Below are 16,929 nucleotides of genomic sequence, written 5' to 3'. Positions count from 1 at the left end.
ATTATGAAATTTCTTGTTTATTACATGTGGATTAGTTTCTATTAGTATAACAAGTTTTATCAGCAAAAACTATTTTAATTAATATATTCATACTATAGTACATCTCCTTCATATTCTCTGGTTTAAGGTCCCATCTTTCATTACTACCTCCTACCCAGTCTCCAGAATCATCTTCTACACAAGTGCAACATGTGGCCAGAATGGTCTTTTAAAACACAAATTTCCTGGTCAAAATCCTTAAAATTTCCTACCACTTTTGGGATAAAATTGCAAACTGTGAGTATGACGCCTGAACATGAGTCCCTTCATTATCTGCAGTACACTTAGGTCTCCAAGCTCATTGTCAGTAACATCTTTCATGCTGTTCATCCCTTCAACCAAGAGGAATGATACTTGTGGTCCTTCAATAATGACATGCTCACTTTCACACATGTCTATTGCGCACGAGGCCCTCTTCCTCTTCTGTCTCCTTCTGCCCACTTTTCCCTGGCTAAATTTTCCTTTTTTATATTCAATGTTGACATCTCTTCCTCTGAGAGGGCCCAACTTAGAAATCACCTCCTTTGGGAAGCTTTCTCCAGCACTTCCCAGGGCTGGACTGGGTCCTGCTCACTTGGCATCTGGGAATAGGCATTTGTCCCGCACAGTGCTTTTAGATGGAAGGCTTTCTTACTGGCCTGCCGCACCCAAATCCATATTCTTCAAAGGAGTCTGTCTTCTTCTCAGTCAAACCCCTGGTAATAGCTAAGAGTACGAAAATGAATATGTGTGGAATTATCACAGTATTCTTACTTCTTGTCATTAGTGGGTTAAGTCTTAAAGTTCACCTAATTTTCTTTTATACCCTTAAAGGAATACAGCCCAATTTAGAGGTTTATCAGAGAAAAATAAAATGCTATTCTTTTAAGAGCAATTATATACAAAACTGACATTTAAAAATGATTGTAGGCTGTATGTATCTATCATCTGAAAAATATACATGATCTTTTCTTATCAGAAATAGAAATAACTAGGGGAAAAAAACATTATGGTGGGACTTTTGTCAGGAATTACCAATATTTTAAGATTGTTTTTCCTGCTTTGAGTCCATTTACATAATTGTCGATTCCCTTTCTTTAAATAGTTACTGATGACTCCCACTGTAAAGGCACATTGCTAGGCAGAAATTGTACAAGTTAGCAAAATGTTACTTGAGCAATTGACTGCTTTCTTGCAGTGAGCAAATCTACTTCCGTGGAAGGAAACGCTCGGGTGTCCATTTCTCTGGCCTCCACGAGCATAGGCTGCCCGATGGAGTTGAAGAGCACCATATGTTCAGTGCTGTCCTTCCATTACACTGTCTATTGTCTGCCACAGGTCAGGACCCCATGGAGTCCTCACCTCACTGAAGAGAGGCTGGAACCTGAGTCTCCAGTTGAGAGACTCGTTTAATTCCACCTTTAACAGTTGTCATTTGAGCCATTTTCTGGGTGCACAAATTACAATCCTTATGAGAGATTTGACAGCAATTAAGTCAACTTCATACGCATTCCCTCATCAGTGTATGCCATTTCAGTGATGTTATTTCATAGCAACATCATGCCTGGTGTTTTCATAAAATGCAAGCAGAGCTCCCAAAACACAAAGGATTTAAACTTTTTTAAATACTCTAACACTATAAAACTGTTTTAAAAGAAGCATTTATTTTTCCTTTTCCTTTAAACCCCCACTGATAGAAGCAGAGCTACCAAGAAAACTTTTTTTTTTTTAAAGTAAGGTCAGGGAATCGACCCTAAAGTCAAATAACGTGAATTGTTTTTTCCCCTGTAGCTGAAGTTGCTATGTTGGTTTTAAATATCCCAATCCAAATTAATGAACAGTTTTCTCTGTACCATAAGAATGGATTCGGTAGTGCAAAGATCAGAGCAATCTCTTCTTCATTAAATTGGGCAAAGAGGACTTCTGGTTCTCAAACTGTTAAATGGATATTAGGGTTTTAATGAATGGAACGTTTATTTTTGTGCCAGCTCGACTAACAACATTGACATGATTAGCATACATTTTGGCAACTGTTCTAGCACAAGGTGTTAGTAAAAAGGGGCTTTTATCGTTGAGCTTGGTTTACTTTAACCTCCCTTGTTGTAAATGTTTTTAATGCGAATGAGGCGTTTTTGTAAAGGAAATTCTGGCACAAGAAGTTATTTAGAAATACATCTTTTATTAATGTTACAGGCATTTCTCATGCTAGAGATTAAGTCCATACCCCAAAACATGTTACCATTCTACAAATTTAGAAATAGAATATTTTGTTATTTGTACTGATGATTAAATCATTGCACTTATAGAGGATTTTTAAAAAAATTAATAGTGCTACTTGTTTCATATGTAGTTCCTGCCTTTAAAAAAGATAAATCAGATGTAAATAATGTCTAGTGGAGAATGCTTTCCTCCTTGGCTACATATCAATTATGAATGAAAAGTTTTGGGGGTTAAATGACCTTAGTTTCTTAGCTCAGGTACCTCTCATACAAAATAAATTTCTGATAAAAATATACTTCCTCTTTGTAATAAACACTACTGCCTTATGCTTACATTTTATTTAAATCGTCAAATAGACGAAAACAAGAAAAGTGATTTGATAGAAATTCAAAACGTCTTGGGTGTTTGCATTCAAAATTTCTTTTGCAATGTATTTTTATTTTAAAATTTATTGAAAGCTATTGTAGCACAGCTAACAGGTTTGCTATAAGTATGTAGTAAAATGAATGTTTATAATTAATACTAAATAATGAATTAATATGCATGTGCACATGCGTGAGTATAAATTATCATAGGAACTTCTATCAAACATATAGGCATACTCTCTATTATATATATGTCTTTAACTACACACACATTTAATAACTTACCCAATGTTTAATTGAGCAATGAATTAGTTTAATATAAACTTTAGCGTAACAGGATATTAACAGTTTACCCACATTTACCTCTAGAAGCAAACAAATGCCAGTAACAGGCACTTCAGTGAAAGAACAAGCCCAGATTCAAATAGAAAAATGGTAACAATGAGAAAGAAAATTGTGAAAATATATACTTTTAATTTGCAGACATATAAACACTTTTGGTATAGTACAGACACAGGATACCAAAAAGTAGCATGATCCAGTTTAAGCTAACACAATTCCTTGTTTCTACAGATAATTTTGCTATAGCTCTCATAGAAGATAAAATTTTTAGGCCACACAATGAAGTGAAAGTGATTGATTACTGATGAGCCAGTTTGCTTCATTGCAAAGGATTCAGTAAAAGCTAAATTATCAAAGAAATCTGTTGCTGGGCTTACAGATACTCTTGGACTTAATCCAAAGCCAAAGAAAGGAAGCCAGAAACGGTAGCCAACAAACCTAAACAACAAAAAAGATAAGTATAACTTTCATATGAAAGGCCCAACTAAAACGACCAGTCATGCACACTGGCTTCTAGAATAGTCTGTTTTAGTATGATTTTTTATTTTATGTGATGGATGAGTTTAAGCATATGAAAAATCTAACATATAGCCCAAGTATGAAGTGCTGCTGACACTGAAAACACCAAAATGTCATGAATACCTGTGAAGCAACTAAGGATTAAAACATTTATTTGCTTCTGGCTGTTTTTCTTGGACACACGTTCTATTTATATTTTCTGTAAGGAAGAATATATATATTTCCCCCTGTACTAATAGCAAGTGCAGTGATAAAGCAAACAGAAAGCAATTCGCATACACAGAAAGTGAAATAATCTTCAGCAGGTCAAATCTTGAACACAGTGGCAATGTTTTTAACCTTGCTAAAAAATAATTGTGATTCTTTGTAATGCCTTCTCTTTCAAACTGTACATGATGTACTTGTAAACATTCTGTTTACGAGTGCATTTCTTTTCTTTCTTATCATACATTTAAGTTGAGTGAAATTCAGTTTCCTTTAATTCTTATTTGTTAAATGTTAAAAACAATATATGTAAAATATACTCTCTCATTAATTTGATGTACAACTGTCATGTACAATACCTCAAAATAGTTCCCTGCAAAGGTGCAGCCAATGCCCTCTTGTGGTGAAAGGACTTTTTAGACAAAAAAATGCAATGTACCGTTTTCTTACCTTACTGTTTTTATCAGTCATCTGCTTGGTGTATGAAAGCTGCAAATTGCATCCAAGCTTTTTTTTTTTTAATATAACTTCTATAGTTGTTAGTACTAATTTTCATTTAAAAAATGCTGTACACATTTTATAACCTCTGATTTTGAATTTAAAAACCTGTAAACAGCTATTTACAATATAGTACAAGTTATAAATTAGTCGTCCTTCATTGGAACTGCCATCTACACCCTCTCGTTTAGGTGGTGAAGGATACCCAAAGTCAGTTAAAACATCTCTGTGCTATTCCACAATGAAGTATCAAATATTAGAAATATCCATCGGCTTCCTCTCTCTCATGTGCAAGTCAATTTTTCCTTTCAGTGGAATTTGTACTTCCAGATTTTCATCTTCCCTGTGATGCTTTTTGCCTCTCCTTAGGCAGATATATATGCCCATCCCTGTAACGAGTGTAATAGAACCCAAGCTTATTACAGACAGAGCTACTAGGGTGGGCATACAGGACCCAGATTCGACTTTCCTATGAGTCGGTTCTATTGAGATCTGTGGTTCTTTCTCCTCTATATTAATTTCTGGTTCCTTTCTTAAAAGGCTCTCAATGTAGCTCTCATTACTGACAGTGTCATTTACAAATAAGTTCACCATGACCGTGGAATGGAGAGGCTCGGGATAGCCATGATCACTCACTTTGACTAGTAAACGATGGAGTCCATAATCTGTCTGCAGCAGTGCCTCTTCCAAAGTAATGTTTCCTGTTTTAGGGTCGATCCTAAAGGACTCAGGCCTAGGACCTCTTCTTCCTATGATGCTGTAAGCTATGACAGCATTCATGCCAGTGTCTTTGTCAACAGCGTAGACCTCTGTAACTGGGGAGCCCGGGAGAGTAGAAGGCAGTACCAACAGATAAGACATATTGGACTGAGGAAATAAAACAAGAGGAGGGTTGTCATTGATATCTAGGAGGAGAATTGTGATTTTTGCAGTAGAGGAAAGGGCAGGCTCACCCCCATCAACAGCTTCAACCCACAAAGTATAGGAGCTTTGCTGCTCTCTGTCCAAAGAGACTTTAGCTCTAAGCATGCCCTTTCCTGTGTCTATGACAAAAATATCACTCTGGTTCACCACCGAGAGGGCGACCCACCCGTTTCGCCCGGCATCAGCATCTGTGACACTAATGACGCCGATTTCACCATATCCTGGGAAGTTTTCTGGCACAAAAAAGCTGAAGTCCTTGTTGATGAACCTAGGGCTGTTGTCATTTTTATCCAACACCGTGAGAGCCACAGTGGCTACAGATTGTCTGGGTGGCTTCCCAGAGTCAACAGCTCTGACTGTGTACCTGTACTTTTCTTTCTCTTCTCGGTCCAGCTGAGTAGAAACTGTTAGAATCCCTGTGGCACTGTCTAAGGAAAAATATGATGGTGCGTCAGGTCCCAGAAAATATGAAACTTGGCCTCTCTCTCCACTGTCAGCATCTGTAGCGTACAGCTTAGTCAAAAAAGCATTGGGTGCATTGTTTTCTTCAATGGTTAGTTCTATCAAGGGTTGAAGGAAAATAGGAGCATTATCATTGTCATCTAAAAGTTGCACTTTAATAATTTTTTTGACATGAAATCCCTCAGAGTTCCAGGCCACCACAGTTACTTCATAGAACTGCTGTAGCTCATAGTCCATAGGTTTGGTGGTTTCCAGCAAATATTCATTATTGTACGGTTTGTAGGGTGATAGCCTAAATGGCCCTTCACCATCCAGGTAGCAGTTCACCTTGTATTTACCTTCTGGATCTCTGATGGTGAAGAACGCAATTGGAGTGTTAACAGGTTCCAGTTCTTTCAGGTAAACGATACCATCTATCTCATTTGCTATATAACGAGGAACAATTTCAGGTGGTCTGAAGACGACTTTGATAATGGACACCAGGGCAGTGATCACAGCAGGGATGCAGCCTGGCCCATTAGCAAGGATGGTGAGCTTGTGCATTTGCAGGACACTTCCCCCAATCTTGCTGAAAAGTTTGATGACGCCAGTGGTTTCATCCAGATGGAACAAGTCCTTGGATGCCTGTGGAACTTTCTGGCTGTAAGAGTAGGTGATCTGCGCGTTGGTCCCCAGGTCTCTATCCACAGCCTGGACAGCTGCAATCGGTGTGCCCACAGTAGCATTCCCATACACAGTGACATTGATCTGTGAGTCTGTGAAGAGAGGGCAATTGTCATTAATGTCACTTATGCCAATGGTGAGGGTGGCACTGCCCAGCAGTGGTGGAGACCCACCATCTTCAGCTATGATGATGCTCACATACTGGTCTTGAGTCTCCCTGTCCAGCAGCCCCATGACAATTAGGTAGGGGGTACGCTCCCCAGTCTCATTCTCCTCCACGTCCAGGGTGAACATACGATGGTAGTCCAGTAAGCGGTAGGTCTGCACCCCGTTGGTTCCCACATCTGGGTCCATTGCAGGATGCTCTATGGCCAGCCGGGTGTTTACAGGGGCATTCTCCGGGACCCACACAGAGATCTGGGAAACCGGGAACTGCGGGGCATTGTCATTGATGTCCCGGATAGCGATTTTCACCTTCACAAACCTAAAGTATTCCTGAGGCAGGACCAGTACATCCAGAAGCAAAAGACAAGAATCGGAGGAAGGCGAGGAGGAGATTGAAATGCTGCCGCTCCAGGCAGCCCCTCCACCGCCTTCAAGACACAGGGCCTCGCGGTCGATCTCCTGGGCAGAAGTGTGCAACTCCCCGGAGCGGTTGTCTAGGGTCACGTACTGGCCACTCAGTCCACGCGAGGCCAGGCTGAAGGAGAGTGGGGGGCTCCGCTCTGCGCCGGTGCGCTCCGGCGGCTGCGAAGGCTGGTCCTGTCTCCCCGCGGCCCGGGGCATGAGCCGCAGGTCCTCCGCCAGGCTGCCGATGAGCACCCCCGCGGGCAGTCCCTCGTTCAGGCTGTACAGAAGCTCTGTGGCCCGACTGTAACTCGCGAGGCAGTTGAAGGGTCCCACCAAGAGGAAAAACAGAAAGAGATGCTGAAAGTGGGGGGAGGGGAGAAGGCTCGTTACACACACGCAGCAACAGAGATCGGAGTCAGAAACCGGTGCCCGGGTCGAGGCTGCCCCCTTCCCCATCCCCAGAGGCAAACCCTCTAGTCAGAGCCGGTGACGAGGAAACTTGCCGCAAAGGAGAGATCTATGGGGCAACGTTGTCTCCAAAACTTAATTTTTCTGTTCACTTTTCTACCTCTGCTCCCCATCACCACCCTCCTCCAGTTGACATCCGGAATCCCAAACCATAAAGCATTCCTGGAAACACACTCCGGAGTGAAGAGGACTCAAATTGAGGGACTGCGCAACGCAGCAGAGAACCCACCCGGGTAGGTTATACGGAGGGAGGGGGTGGTGGTGGAGAGAGCTGAAAGGTGGGCAATTTATCAATGTATTTCCCATTGAAATGTCTCTGTCACTAACATCCCCCAAACGTGAAATGTGTTACATCCCTTATTATGAGACCAATAACAACAACAACAATAATGAAAACAGTAACGCTTCCCGCTCAAACCCCCCCACACACACACACACACCCATTAAATAAACACTTTAGGTCAGAAGAAGTCATTTTGATTTTAGCATGTATCTCAAATCAAATCTAAATGATCTGGATCTCCAATCCCTTATGAAGTGCTCACTAATCCCCCATCCCTAGGGAAGAAGAAGTAAACGCGAAAAATGTGCAAAACAGTTTGTCAATTGCAGTGGACAGTCCTAGCCAGATGCTGGCAGCAGGAAAAAAAAAAATCTTTGAACCCCAGTATCTAAAGGGGATGGATTGAGCCTCTAACCCCAATCCCCTTCCATCTCATCTGCCTACATTTCTGCTTCCAAAACTTCCTCTCACGACCCAAGGACTTGTCCATTCCTTGCTAAAATGAAGACATATTATCCCAAACTCCCTCCTTCACGCCCGGCCCTCTCCCACCCCACAAATTCTTCTGTGAAGTTTCGATTACGGTAAAAGGTTTGAAAATCATCAAGGAGTTGGAACTGCCTCCCAGTACTGCAACTTGTCCGGGCCGCGGGGCTTTTGCACCCCAACCCTTACCGGCAGGTTTCTGTGGCTGGTGGTGCTCCTGGTACGACTTAGCCGCCCCATATCCAGGCGCGGGTGCCAGGTCGTAGGGCGCCAGCTCACTGCCAGGGCCGGTGAGCTGCGCACATTCCCTCGGCCGCGCATTCCCGGGGAGGCTGCAGTCAGCGCGCTCCTGCCGGGAGGACACCAGAAGACACTCCCTCTCTGTTCATGCAAATCGCTGGGGAACTTCAGCCAATAGTCACCGGCTCGTCAATGAAGGACGGGAGCAAAAGGGGGGCCGAAAGGCGAGGGACAGAAGGGTACGGTCATGGTTTCCTGCCCCGGACACGGGTAAGTCCAGACCCCGCTAGAGAAGCCAGAATGGGGGACTTGCCTCTGAAAACTGCGACGAGGCGCCACCCGGTTGGGCACCGGACGGAGCGCGTGCCCAGTAGCCCCCCCTCCTCGCCGCACCAGTCAGAATCCAAGTCCACAGGTTGCGAGCATGGGAGGGAGAATTAGAATAAATAAGCCTGCATTTATATTCGAATCTATAGAGTAGAAATCGGCGCTGCAGAACAGCCCCAGGCGCTGTCCCAAATGGCCTGCTTTGCCTCCAGTTCCTCCGAGAGACTTGGATCCAGTAGTGTTTGCACAGAGAAAGAAAATACACTTTTCTTTCGGGGGGGGGGGGACTTTCAAAGTCTTTGAAAGGCGGTCTGAATCCGAAAAGCAAGTAGATGAATTCGGCGAAGGTTTCCACATGCTCTAATTTTGAACCGTAGCTGTTGGTGGTGGCGGAGCTTCCGCTGGTTTGCGAGGGTAAGAGTCTCTGGGTGTCTGCCTTGCAGTCTTTAGAGGCAGACTCTGGCTTCTGAGGAAGGGATACAATCAAAAGGAAGAGTGGAAACACTTGTGTGGGAACACAAGCGGTTCTGCCTGCAAGCATCTTCAACGTATTTCTCTAACGGGTGCATTTTTATTTTTATTTTATTTTTATTTTTTGAGGATGCTCACTGAAGCCTAGGTAAAAAAATGGTTACTTTTCAAGTTATTATCCCCCCCCCCATAATGGTTACTGGGAAAGTGGGCCTTTGGAAAGCAATCCTGGAGGGGTGTGGTACAAAATGCTAGGATATCCTCTCTGGCTCTGACACTAAGTAGCCACATGACCTGTTTCTTTTTTATAAAATCAGGGATGGAGAGAGTCCAATGCACTAAGCCAATGAAACACTTTTTGATCTGCAGGGTACCCACATAAGTAATAGAAAAGACCACTGGCCTTTCCCTGAGTAGACATTTCTCTTCATCGCTAGGTTTCCAGATACCCTCTGGGCTGCCGTGAACATAGAATCCTCCCCCTGAACGCCTAGTGACTGAGCCTGGAATAGAAAAATTCTTCCTTTTGGGTCAGAGAAAGATCTGGCATCCCTGTCCTTTCCATAGGAACCACTTTAATTTTCTTTTTAATTCCACCCTATGCTAACTAGAATATAAATTATTAGGCTGCACTAATTGTTTCTCTTCTGACCCTTCCTATTTTCTCCTCATCACCCCTAATCCTAAAGACACAGTCCTAAATATTGGCAACACAGTATATCAAAACACCTGGCGTGTGTAACAGCTTCTTATCGCACAAACGGGGCTGCGTGTGGGGTCCACAAACAAAACGCCCTGTAATACAAACCTGGCAAATAATATGAAACAGCTTATAAAATTAGCTCCTTTAAGCTCTTAGAGTGAAACTGGAGTGCTGATGAAGTGGTAAGCATACACAAGAACATGCACACGTGAGGATCAGGCCATTATTCAGCTGGTAAACAAAATGCAGGAAGTAGGATTTGCCTCTCCTTGCCTCTTTAGCTGCTGGTCCTGCCCTCCAGCTGAACTTTTACCAATAATTGGTAAATATTTACTTGGAGTCTGTGGTTGAAACATATTGGTCTTCAAAACTCAGTCCCAAGCTGCTTCTGAAATGTATTTAATTCATGGCTTCACACAATACCCACAGCTTCTGGAAGTTTGGGGCACATGGCCAGCATTAGACAATCTGTCAGAAGTCAGAGTACAGGCCGGCTGGACCCGCAATCTGGGTTAATCTGCATCTGTACAGATAACAACAGTAACTGTACATGCGTCACAGCTCATGCCCTCTTCAACGGGTTAAGATCACTTGCCTTTTAGTTGGGGCAAATATTGGACTCTCCTTAGTTTTCTCTTTGTTTACAAGGGTGCTACACAGAAACTACCATTTATGAAGACAGTCCAATTGAAGTGGCATCACTTTTTTATAATAATTATTTTCTCAACTCTCTTTAATTTCCCTTAAAGTCTCAGGCTCTTTGTTTGATTTGCAGTGGATGCTTTTGGCACAGATGCACCTTTTTCAAACGTCCCTATCATCCGTCCGTCGGTATCGTGGTCTCCTGACAATCTCATCCAGCTGCTCTGGGTGGAAAGGGTTAGGAGTCCTCCTCCCCTTTGCTAAATTGGCAAGAAATTGAATCTCTGTACTCAGCCATAATTTTTTAGAGTGTTTCTGAAAAGCACAAACATCTGAACTTCAACTGTAAGTTGAAATAAAGGAATTAAAGACATTCTGGAGATAATGATTGGATGACAATAATAACCACCTCTGCTTTAAGTTACTGTGGCCATTGCGTAGTCTCTGCTTGCAAGTTTGTCATCAAGACAGGGAGACCTTGGCCCAATTTTGGGCAATACCTTACATGTCACATTCCTAGTTGTAACTGTTAACTAAGCTACTTGTTATTATCGTCCCTCTTTGAAGATCTAAGCAGGGATTTCATGCAGGTTTACACTGTAATTGGGTCTAAACACCAAGAAAAGACCAAATACCCTCCTCGCTCCTGAACCCTCTCTCTGGGCACTGTGAAAGCATTCCCAAACTTCTCTTCCTTCTGATGCCAGCCCTGTGACCTGCCATGTGGTGTCACGTATTTCTTTCTAAAGATCACTTATAAAGCTTCTATGCTATTAATCCCTTGAAAATAATACTTATGAACGTCTCAGATGTCTCAATTGCTCTGGGCCTACTTCCCAGCTTGTGTTGTAAAAATCGATCTAGAAGAATAGTTAGATTATATGCCTCCCCAGCCTCTTTTTTTCTATAGACAAGGAAAACAGCTTGACACAATAGATAGCACACTGAGCCGAGCCAGGGGATTTGGGTTCTGTTCTCATGGTTGTTGCTGAATTACTGTGCGACTTTACAGAAGTCATCACCCCTCTCTGTTTCAATTCCCTGTAACCCCCCTCACACACACATACACTGCATGGACATATGAAATGGCCTACAAAATATCTGCCATTAACACATACCACGTGATGGTATGCAGGCCAATTTGATTATAATTTACTGCACTATATCACTGAAGATTAATAATATTTTTCATTTACTGCAAGCATTCTCGCCTTACAGTTTTTCTCTTTATAAAGCTGTGAGGATTCTTATAAGTATCTTTGAGGATACCATCTTCAAACTGTACATTTAGCAAGCATACCTTCAAACTTTAAAAAGTTTTGAAGTATTATGTTTTCCAGGTATCTTTTATTTGTACTTTTCAATTAATTCTAATAGTATCACTTAAAGTATTTTAATAGCATACAATATCTATAAAGTTTCATAAAATAAATATATACATAGATATTTAAACCTGTTTTGAACCACAGTTTTATAAATGCTCTGGTTAATTCAAGGTTGCAAATACATATCAACTTACAATATGATCTTATTTTAGGACTAATCATTTTTTGCTTGCTAATGTATAAAATTAGGAGTTCCTTTAGCTGACTTAGAATGTGTGTGTGCATGTGTATATACATGAGCATGTATATATAATACTGGGGGTGCCAAAAAAATGTATACTCATTTTAGGAGATGTTATCTATGCTCAAGCAGTAGTTCGCCATAATCAGAAGTGACTGGACGCTGATGGTAACCACTTTGAGCAACTCTTGTAATTGCAGAAGTGAAACATGACTTGTATTCATCTTTTGTTATTGGTATATATTGAGTATTATAATTAATAGTTTTTTCTTTCTTAAAATGCGTACACATTTTTTGGCACCCTCTGCATAAATAGTACAAAATATATGGCATATAATATAAATGTAATATGTAATAATTATAAATACAAAATTAAACATTTATTAATAAGTACTTTAATATTGTATAAGTATATAATATATAAATTTATATTTATAAATATAAACTATATATATTATTTTTCTGATCCAATAGTTAAGGGAAGGTATGATCCCATTTGTAAAACCAATACAGTGTTTGAGAAATGAGAAAATCACCATTTATTGAGTGTCAGTTATGTTTTGAACACGCTACTGGATGCTTTACAAGTTTATTTACTTAAAACTCATGACAGTGTTGTAATATAGGTATTATTTTATCAATTTTGCAGCCATAAATTGCATGTTTGTCATTGTCTGTGGCGCTAGGGCCCTGATCCGTAGCCCCCGAAGCATGTGACTGTTCTAGTATGGCACACCCTTCCCACCTGAATGGGTGGGTCTACACCACATTTAACTGTATTGCAAGTCCACAAATATTTATCACTCACCTACAGTAAGAAAAACATTGTAGGCATAATTTTGCTATATGATACCTTTTTGAAGTGAAAACTTCTTTAGTCAATTGCTATTTCTTAAACAGATACATACACACAGACACAAACTTATCTGTGTTTGGCTAACTTAGATCTTTTCCCAACTTGTATACTTAAAAACTGTTATGTATGTATACTTGAAAGTTTTGCAAAATATTAAGTAATTTTATGGATCATCTAGTTAGCCCTCATCGTACATATTAGTTGAGAGCAAGAGACATCGCCAACAGCTAATTCGAATTCTCAAAATCCTTCAGTTTTTTTAGGATACTAGATTTTGGCCCCAGGATTGTCTCCAGTATTAGAGGATAACTTAGAAAAACAGAATTTATTTATTTTTTTTTACCATCAGTTATTGCCATAAGTAGTGGTTGTTTTATTTTATTTTATTATTTTATTTTATTTTATCTTTCAACTTTACAAATATTTTTAACAAACAGTTTGGTTAAATTATTGTTTGGGTAAATTATTATTCAAGTATATCAGACAAACTTTAAAAACCAGCCTATTGCTTTTTCTCTACACAACTCAGATATTAATCATGAGGCTAATAGGAAATCAGCATATATTGATTCTTTTAAATATTTTAATGGTTCTGATAATAAAATATAGATTTACACTACTTGTATGAAAAGGATGCAAATAAGCTAATTTACTGTCATACAAACTTGTATTCTAAAACATTTACCACAATACTGTGCGACTTATAAATGTGACTTTGGTAAGCATTAATCCAAACTAGTACTTTCTTTCTGGTTTAGAAAACTTGGTGTAAATAGATTTCACATTTCTCCTTTTCCCCCATATATTCCAAGAGGAAGGGACCTGTTAGGGTTGAGTGTTCCTTTTATTTCAGAACTCAATTAGCAGTGCTTTAACAGGGGTAAGTATAGCTGGGTGAAGTCATCAGAAAATCCAGAACTTAATTTTAGCCCACATTTTCAACCTTCTCTCATTATCCTCAAAATAAATTTTAAGTCATTTTCGACTCATTTAAATTTCACATTCTTCCTTCTCACTTCTGATAGAGGTGATAATGAGCAGCGAAATCATCAAAAGAAAGGTAGTAAGGCTGAGGAGGAGACCAAGCGAAGGGCATGGGAAATCCACAAAGTGCATCAGCCGTCACTGAATAATGAACAGCTGAGCGCAGTTTGTTGATGTTATATATGCTACACTCCCTGGAGTTCCCTAGGAGATTTGAAAGAAGGAAGAGGTATGGGCTGTTGGGAGAATAAAAAAATCGTAAACCTATTTATTAGCATAGAAATTAGGTCAGGGGCAAAAATCCATCAGAGAGAATTCACTTAAAATTGGGTTTTAGGGCGCCACTCCCGTGCGTCGTATCTTTCACATACCTATTCTTCACTCTCACAAACTGCAGTGTTACATTTGGAGGAAAATTTGGGCTCTGACAATGCTTTTACCCAGATCGAAAATTTCTTTCTATCTGATTCTTTGACTCTAAGGTGGGCCTGTTCAAAACTGCATGAGTGTTCTGATCTCAGCCCATGTGGCATATAAAAGCACAGAGCTAGTATTGTAAGGTCAATGGAAGGCTCTGCGTGTCTACGACATAAAAAGTCAACATCTTCATGGTGGTATAGCTATCTATGATCACTAGCTGCATCTTTCTGGATGTCTGTTTAGGATGTAGGTAGAGATTGCAGACCTCAATTTTATTTACTGCTAATGGACCAATTACTGAGAACACTCACATTTGCCAGGTTTGTGGTGAGCATTCTCTCTGATCTACACAAGCTCCCTGCAAGTTAACGATGACCCTGTTTTAAAGATGAAGAATTGGAGGCTTTCAGAGTTAGTAGGTTGCCTGAGGTCACACAGCTGGGAAGTGGCCAAGTTAGGATTGGACAAGGAAAATTTGAGGTAGTTTATCTTAATGTTAGTGAGCCTTTTTTCTCTATATGGGGGATATTCTAATATTCACTGAAGTAAGCACACATGTTGAATATTGAATATGTGCACTTTAGAAAAACATAGAATCTGACAGCAAACAAATCATTTCCAAAAATACCAAACTTGTGGAAAAATTGAATTATGGACTTAAATATAAATGTCATATTTGTGAAGTAACATATATATTTTTCTTCATTTAATTTGGATTATCAAGAAAAGGAAGTGGATTTTGTAAATGACTTTTCATTAATGATGTGGAATTGTATGACAATAAAACATTAGTTGGTGAAATAATGTGTTTCTTGATAATGAAGCCATAAGTATCCTAAGGGTCCACCAACTTCTAATTGTAGATAATATTTAAATCTGGTCAAGTTGATAACTTTATTTGTAAAATAGTAATTATTATAGTTTTTTTTGTGGATTGCTTCTCTTTATGGATAAATGAATTCTTCATTAACTAGATTTAATTGGAACATCACTAATAACAGTTGGCTTTTAATGACAAAATTGTGTTACTAACTTTATTTTTAAAACTCATATGTTCTTTTAGGGTTTAAAATGAGTCAAACAAATGTATATAAGATAAACATTACTAGACTAATATTTATCATTACCCAGAATTTAGACTTTGTGCAATTTAACACTCATATAGACAAAGGAGAAAAGAAAGCTAGACACAAGACATTGAAAGATTTATATGGGAAGCAAATATTTTTTATGGTCTTATTCTCTAAGTGAAAAGGCTTAAAAATTCCTGTAGTATGCCATAAGCATGACCTATATTATCTATAGAAGTAATTTTCCTTTTTCTAAATGTGAATGCATATGGTATGCTTTCTGGGGGGTGGGGGGAAGAGCATTAAAACACAATTACTGCCATTTCCATATTGCAATGCCTGTTTAAAAAAAAAAGGAAGAAGAAAAACAAATCTATGAGAGTCCTGCCAGAGCTTGTTAAACTATCAGTAAGGATTATGAAAGGCATTTCACACACAACCTACACTAGTCATAAAGCTGAGACACCTCACCCATCCTTGCTAGCTGTGAGAGTGAATATTTTAGCATTTCTGTGGGACTTCAGGATCAGGATTGATTCCAGGTGCCATCTCCACATATTCATATAATGTTTAAGAGAAGCCCTTCTTGGCCAGACACAGATTCTTTGAATCTGCATCACTGCCGAAGGCTCTCGGAGGTGCTCACCACAGCCTGCAGTTTACCTCCTGAATATCATAATCAAAGCAGCAGGGACCTTTTGTGGCAAAAGGGCTTACCATTTATCAAAAAATATTAGAAATCTTGAGTCACCTGTATGTTTTCCCTCCAGTAGATTCCGGCAAGTAAATAGCATATTCCTTAGAAGTTCTCAGACAGAAACACATTGTAGAAACACATAGAAGGTGCTAGACTCTTATTGTTGTTACTGTTGCATGTTTGTAGTCACTTTCCCTGACTTTACATGTTCATAATCCACTTTCCTTGATGTCTGTGACACTATACTTAAACTGTGTTTTGTACTCTGTATCTCGTACCTATTTTGTCTTTGCTGGGTTTACTTGTTCCTCTTCTTCCCTTTTAATATAGGTTCCTCCAAATATAGGTTTCCTTCTAATCACTCACTGGGGATCCCTTTCATTATAATTCTAGTCATCCATTTCTATATTCAGGCTCCCAATTTCACTCCTAAAGTCTTCAAATTCCATACATCCAAAATTGTTCCTGTGACTAGGACAAGTCATCTGGAGTTGAGAATGCCTTTCTCACAGGTGACACTTAAGTCCCCCATAAGGACACTGTCTCCCTGTTATTCAAAGTGGCCTGTTCTAGACCAAATAATCTAACATAATACAGTGTTTCTAGCGTAAAACAGAAAGGTCCATACTTACATTTACTACTGAAAGGTATGAAAGGTAGTTCATAAATATTATGAAACCAGTAACTACGATTGCCATCTATGGAGAAGGATAGAGCTGAGGTGCAGAGATTTTGCACCATTTTAATACACAAAAGACCAACTGTTCCTGGAATGTTCCTGATAATAGAAACTTGAAGAAATCACATAGCAGCACAGAGCACCATTGCCTGAGAAAAGTCAGCTGCCTGCTTCAGAAGAGACTTAAGAGAGTTGAAGGAGGATGTGGAGAAAATAAATAATAACAGCTACCAGTTTTTGAACATTCAGTGG

At 39.8% G+C, this 16,929-nt stretch overlaps 1 protein-coding gene across 1 annotated transcript; it reads right to left on the bottom strand.

Moving 5' to 3' along the window:
• Positions 1–3,060: 3,060 nt before the first annotated feature.
• PCDH20 (protocadherin 20) lies at positions 3,061–8,864 on the bottom strand. Its single transcript, XM_019632006.1, has 2 exons — positions 8,212–8,864; positions 3,061–7,142 (listed from the first exon to the last, which is right to left on the bottom strand). Exons 1-2 carry the CDS (start codon positions 8,341–8,343, stop codon positions 4,416–4,418), a joined length of 2,859 nt encoding a protein of 952 aa, XP_019487551.1. The 5' UTR covers positions 8,344–8,864; the 3' UTR covers positions 3,061–4,415.
• Between the last annotated feature and the right edge of the window lie 8,065 nt (positions 8,865–16,929).

Source organism: Hipposideros armiger, unplaced genomic scaffold (assembly GCF_001890085.2).
Source record: "Hipposideros armiger isolate ML-2016 unplaced genomic scaffold, ASM189008v1 scaffold_1063, whole genome shotgun sequence".
Classification (NCBI taxonomy): Eukaryota; Metazoa; Chordata; class Mammalia; order Chiroptera; family Hipposideridae; genus Hipposideros; species Hipposideros armiger.
Note: the sequence above shows the minus strand (reverse complement) of the source record. Positions and strands in the feature narration are given on the sequence as shown.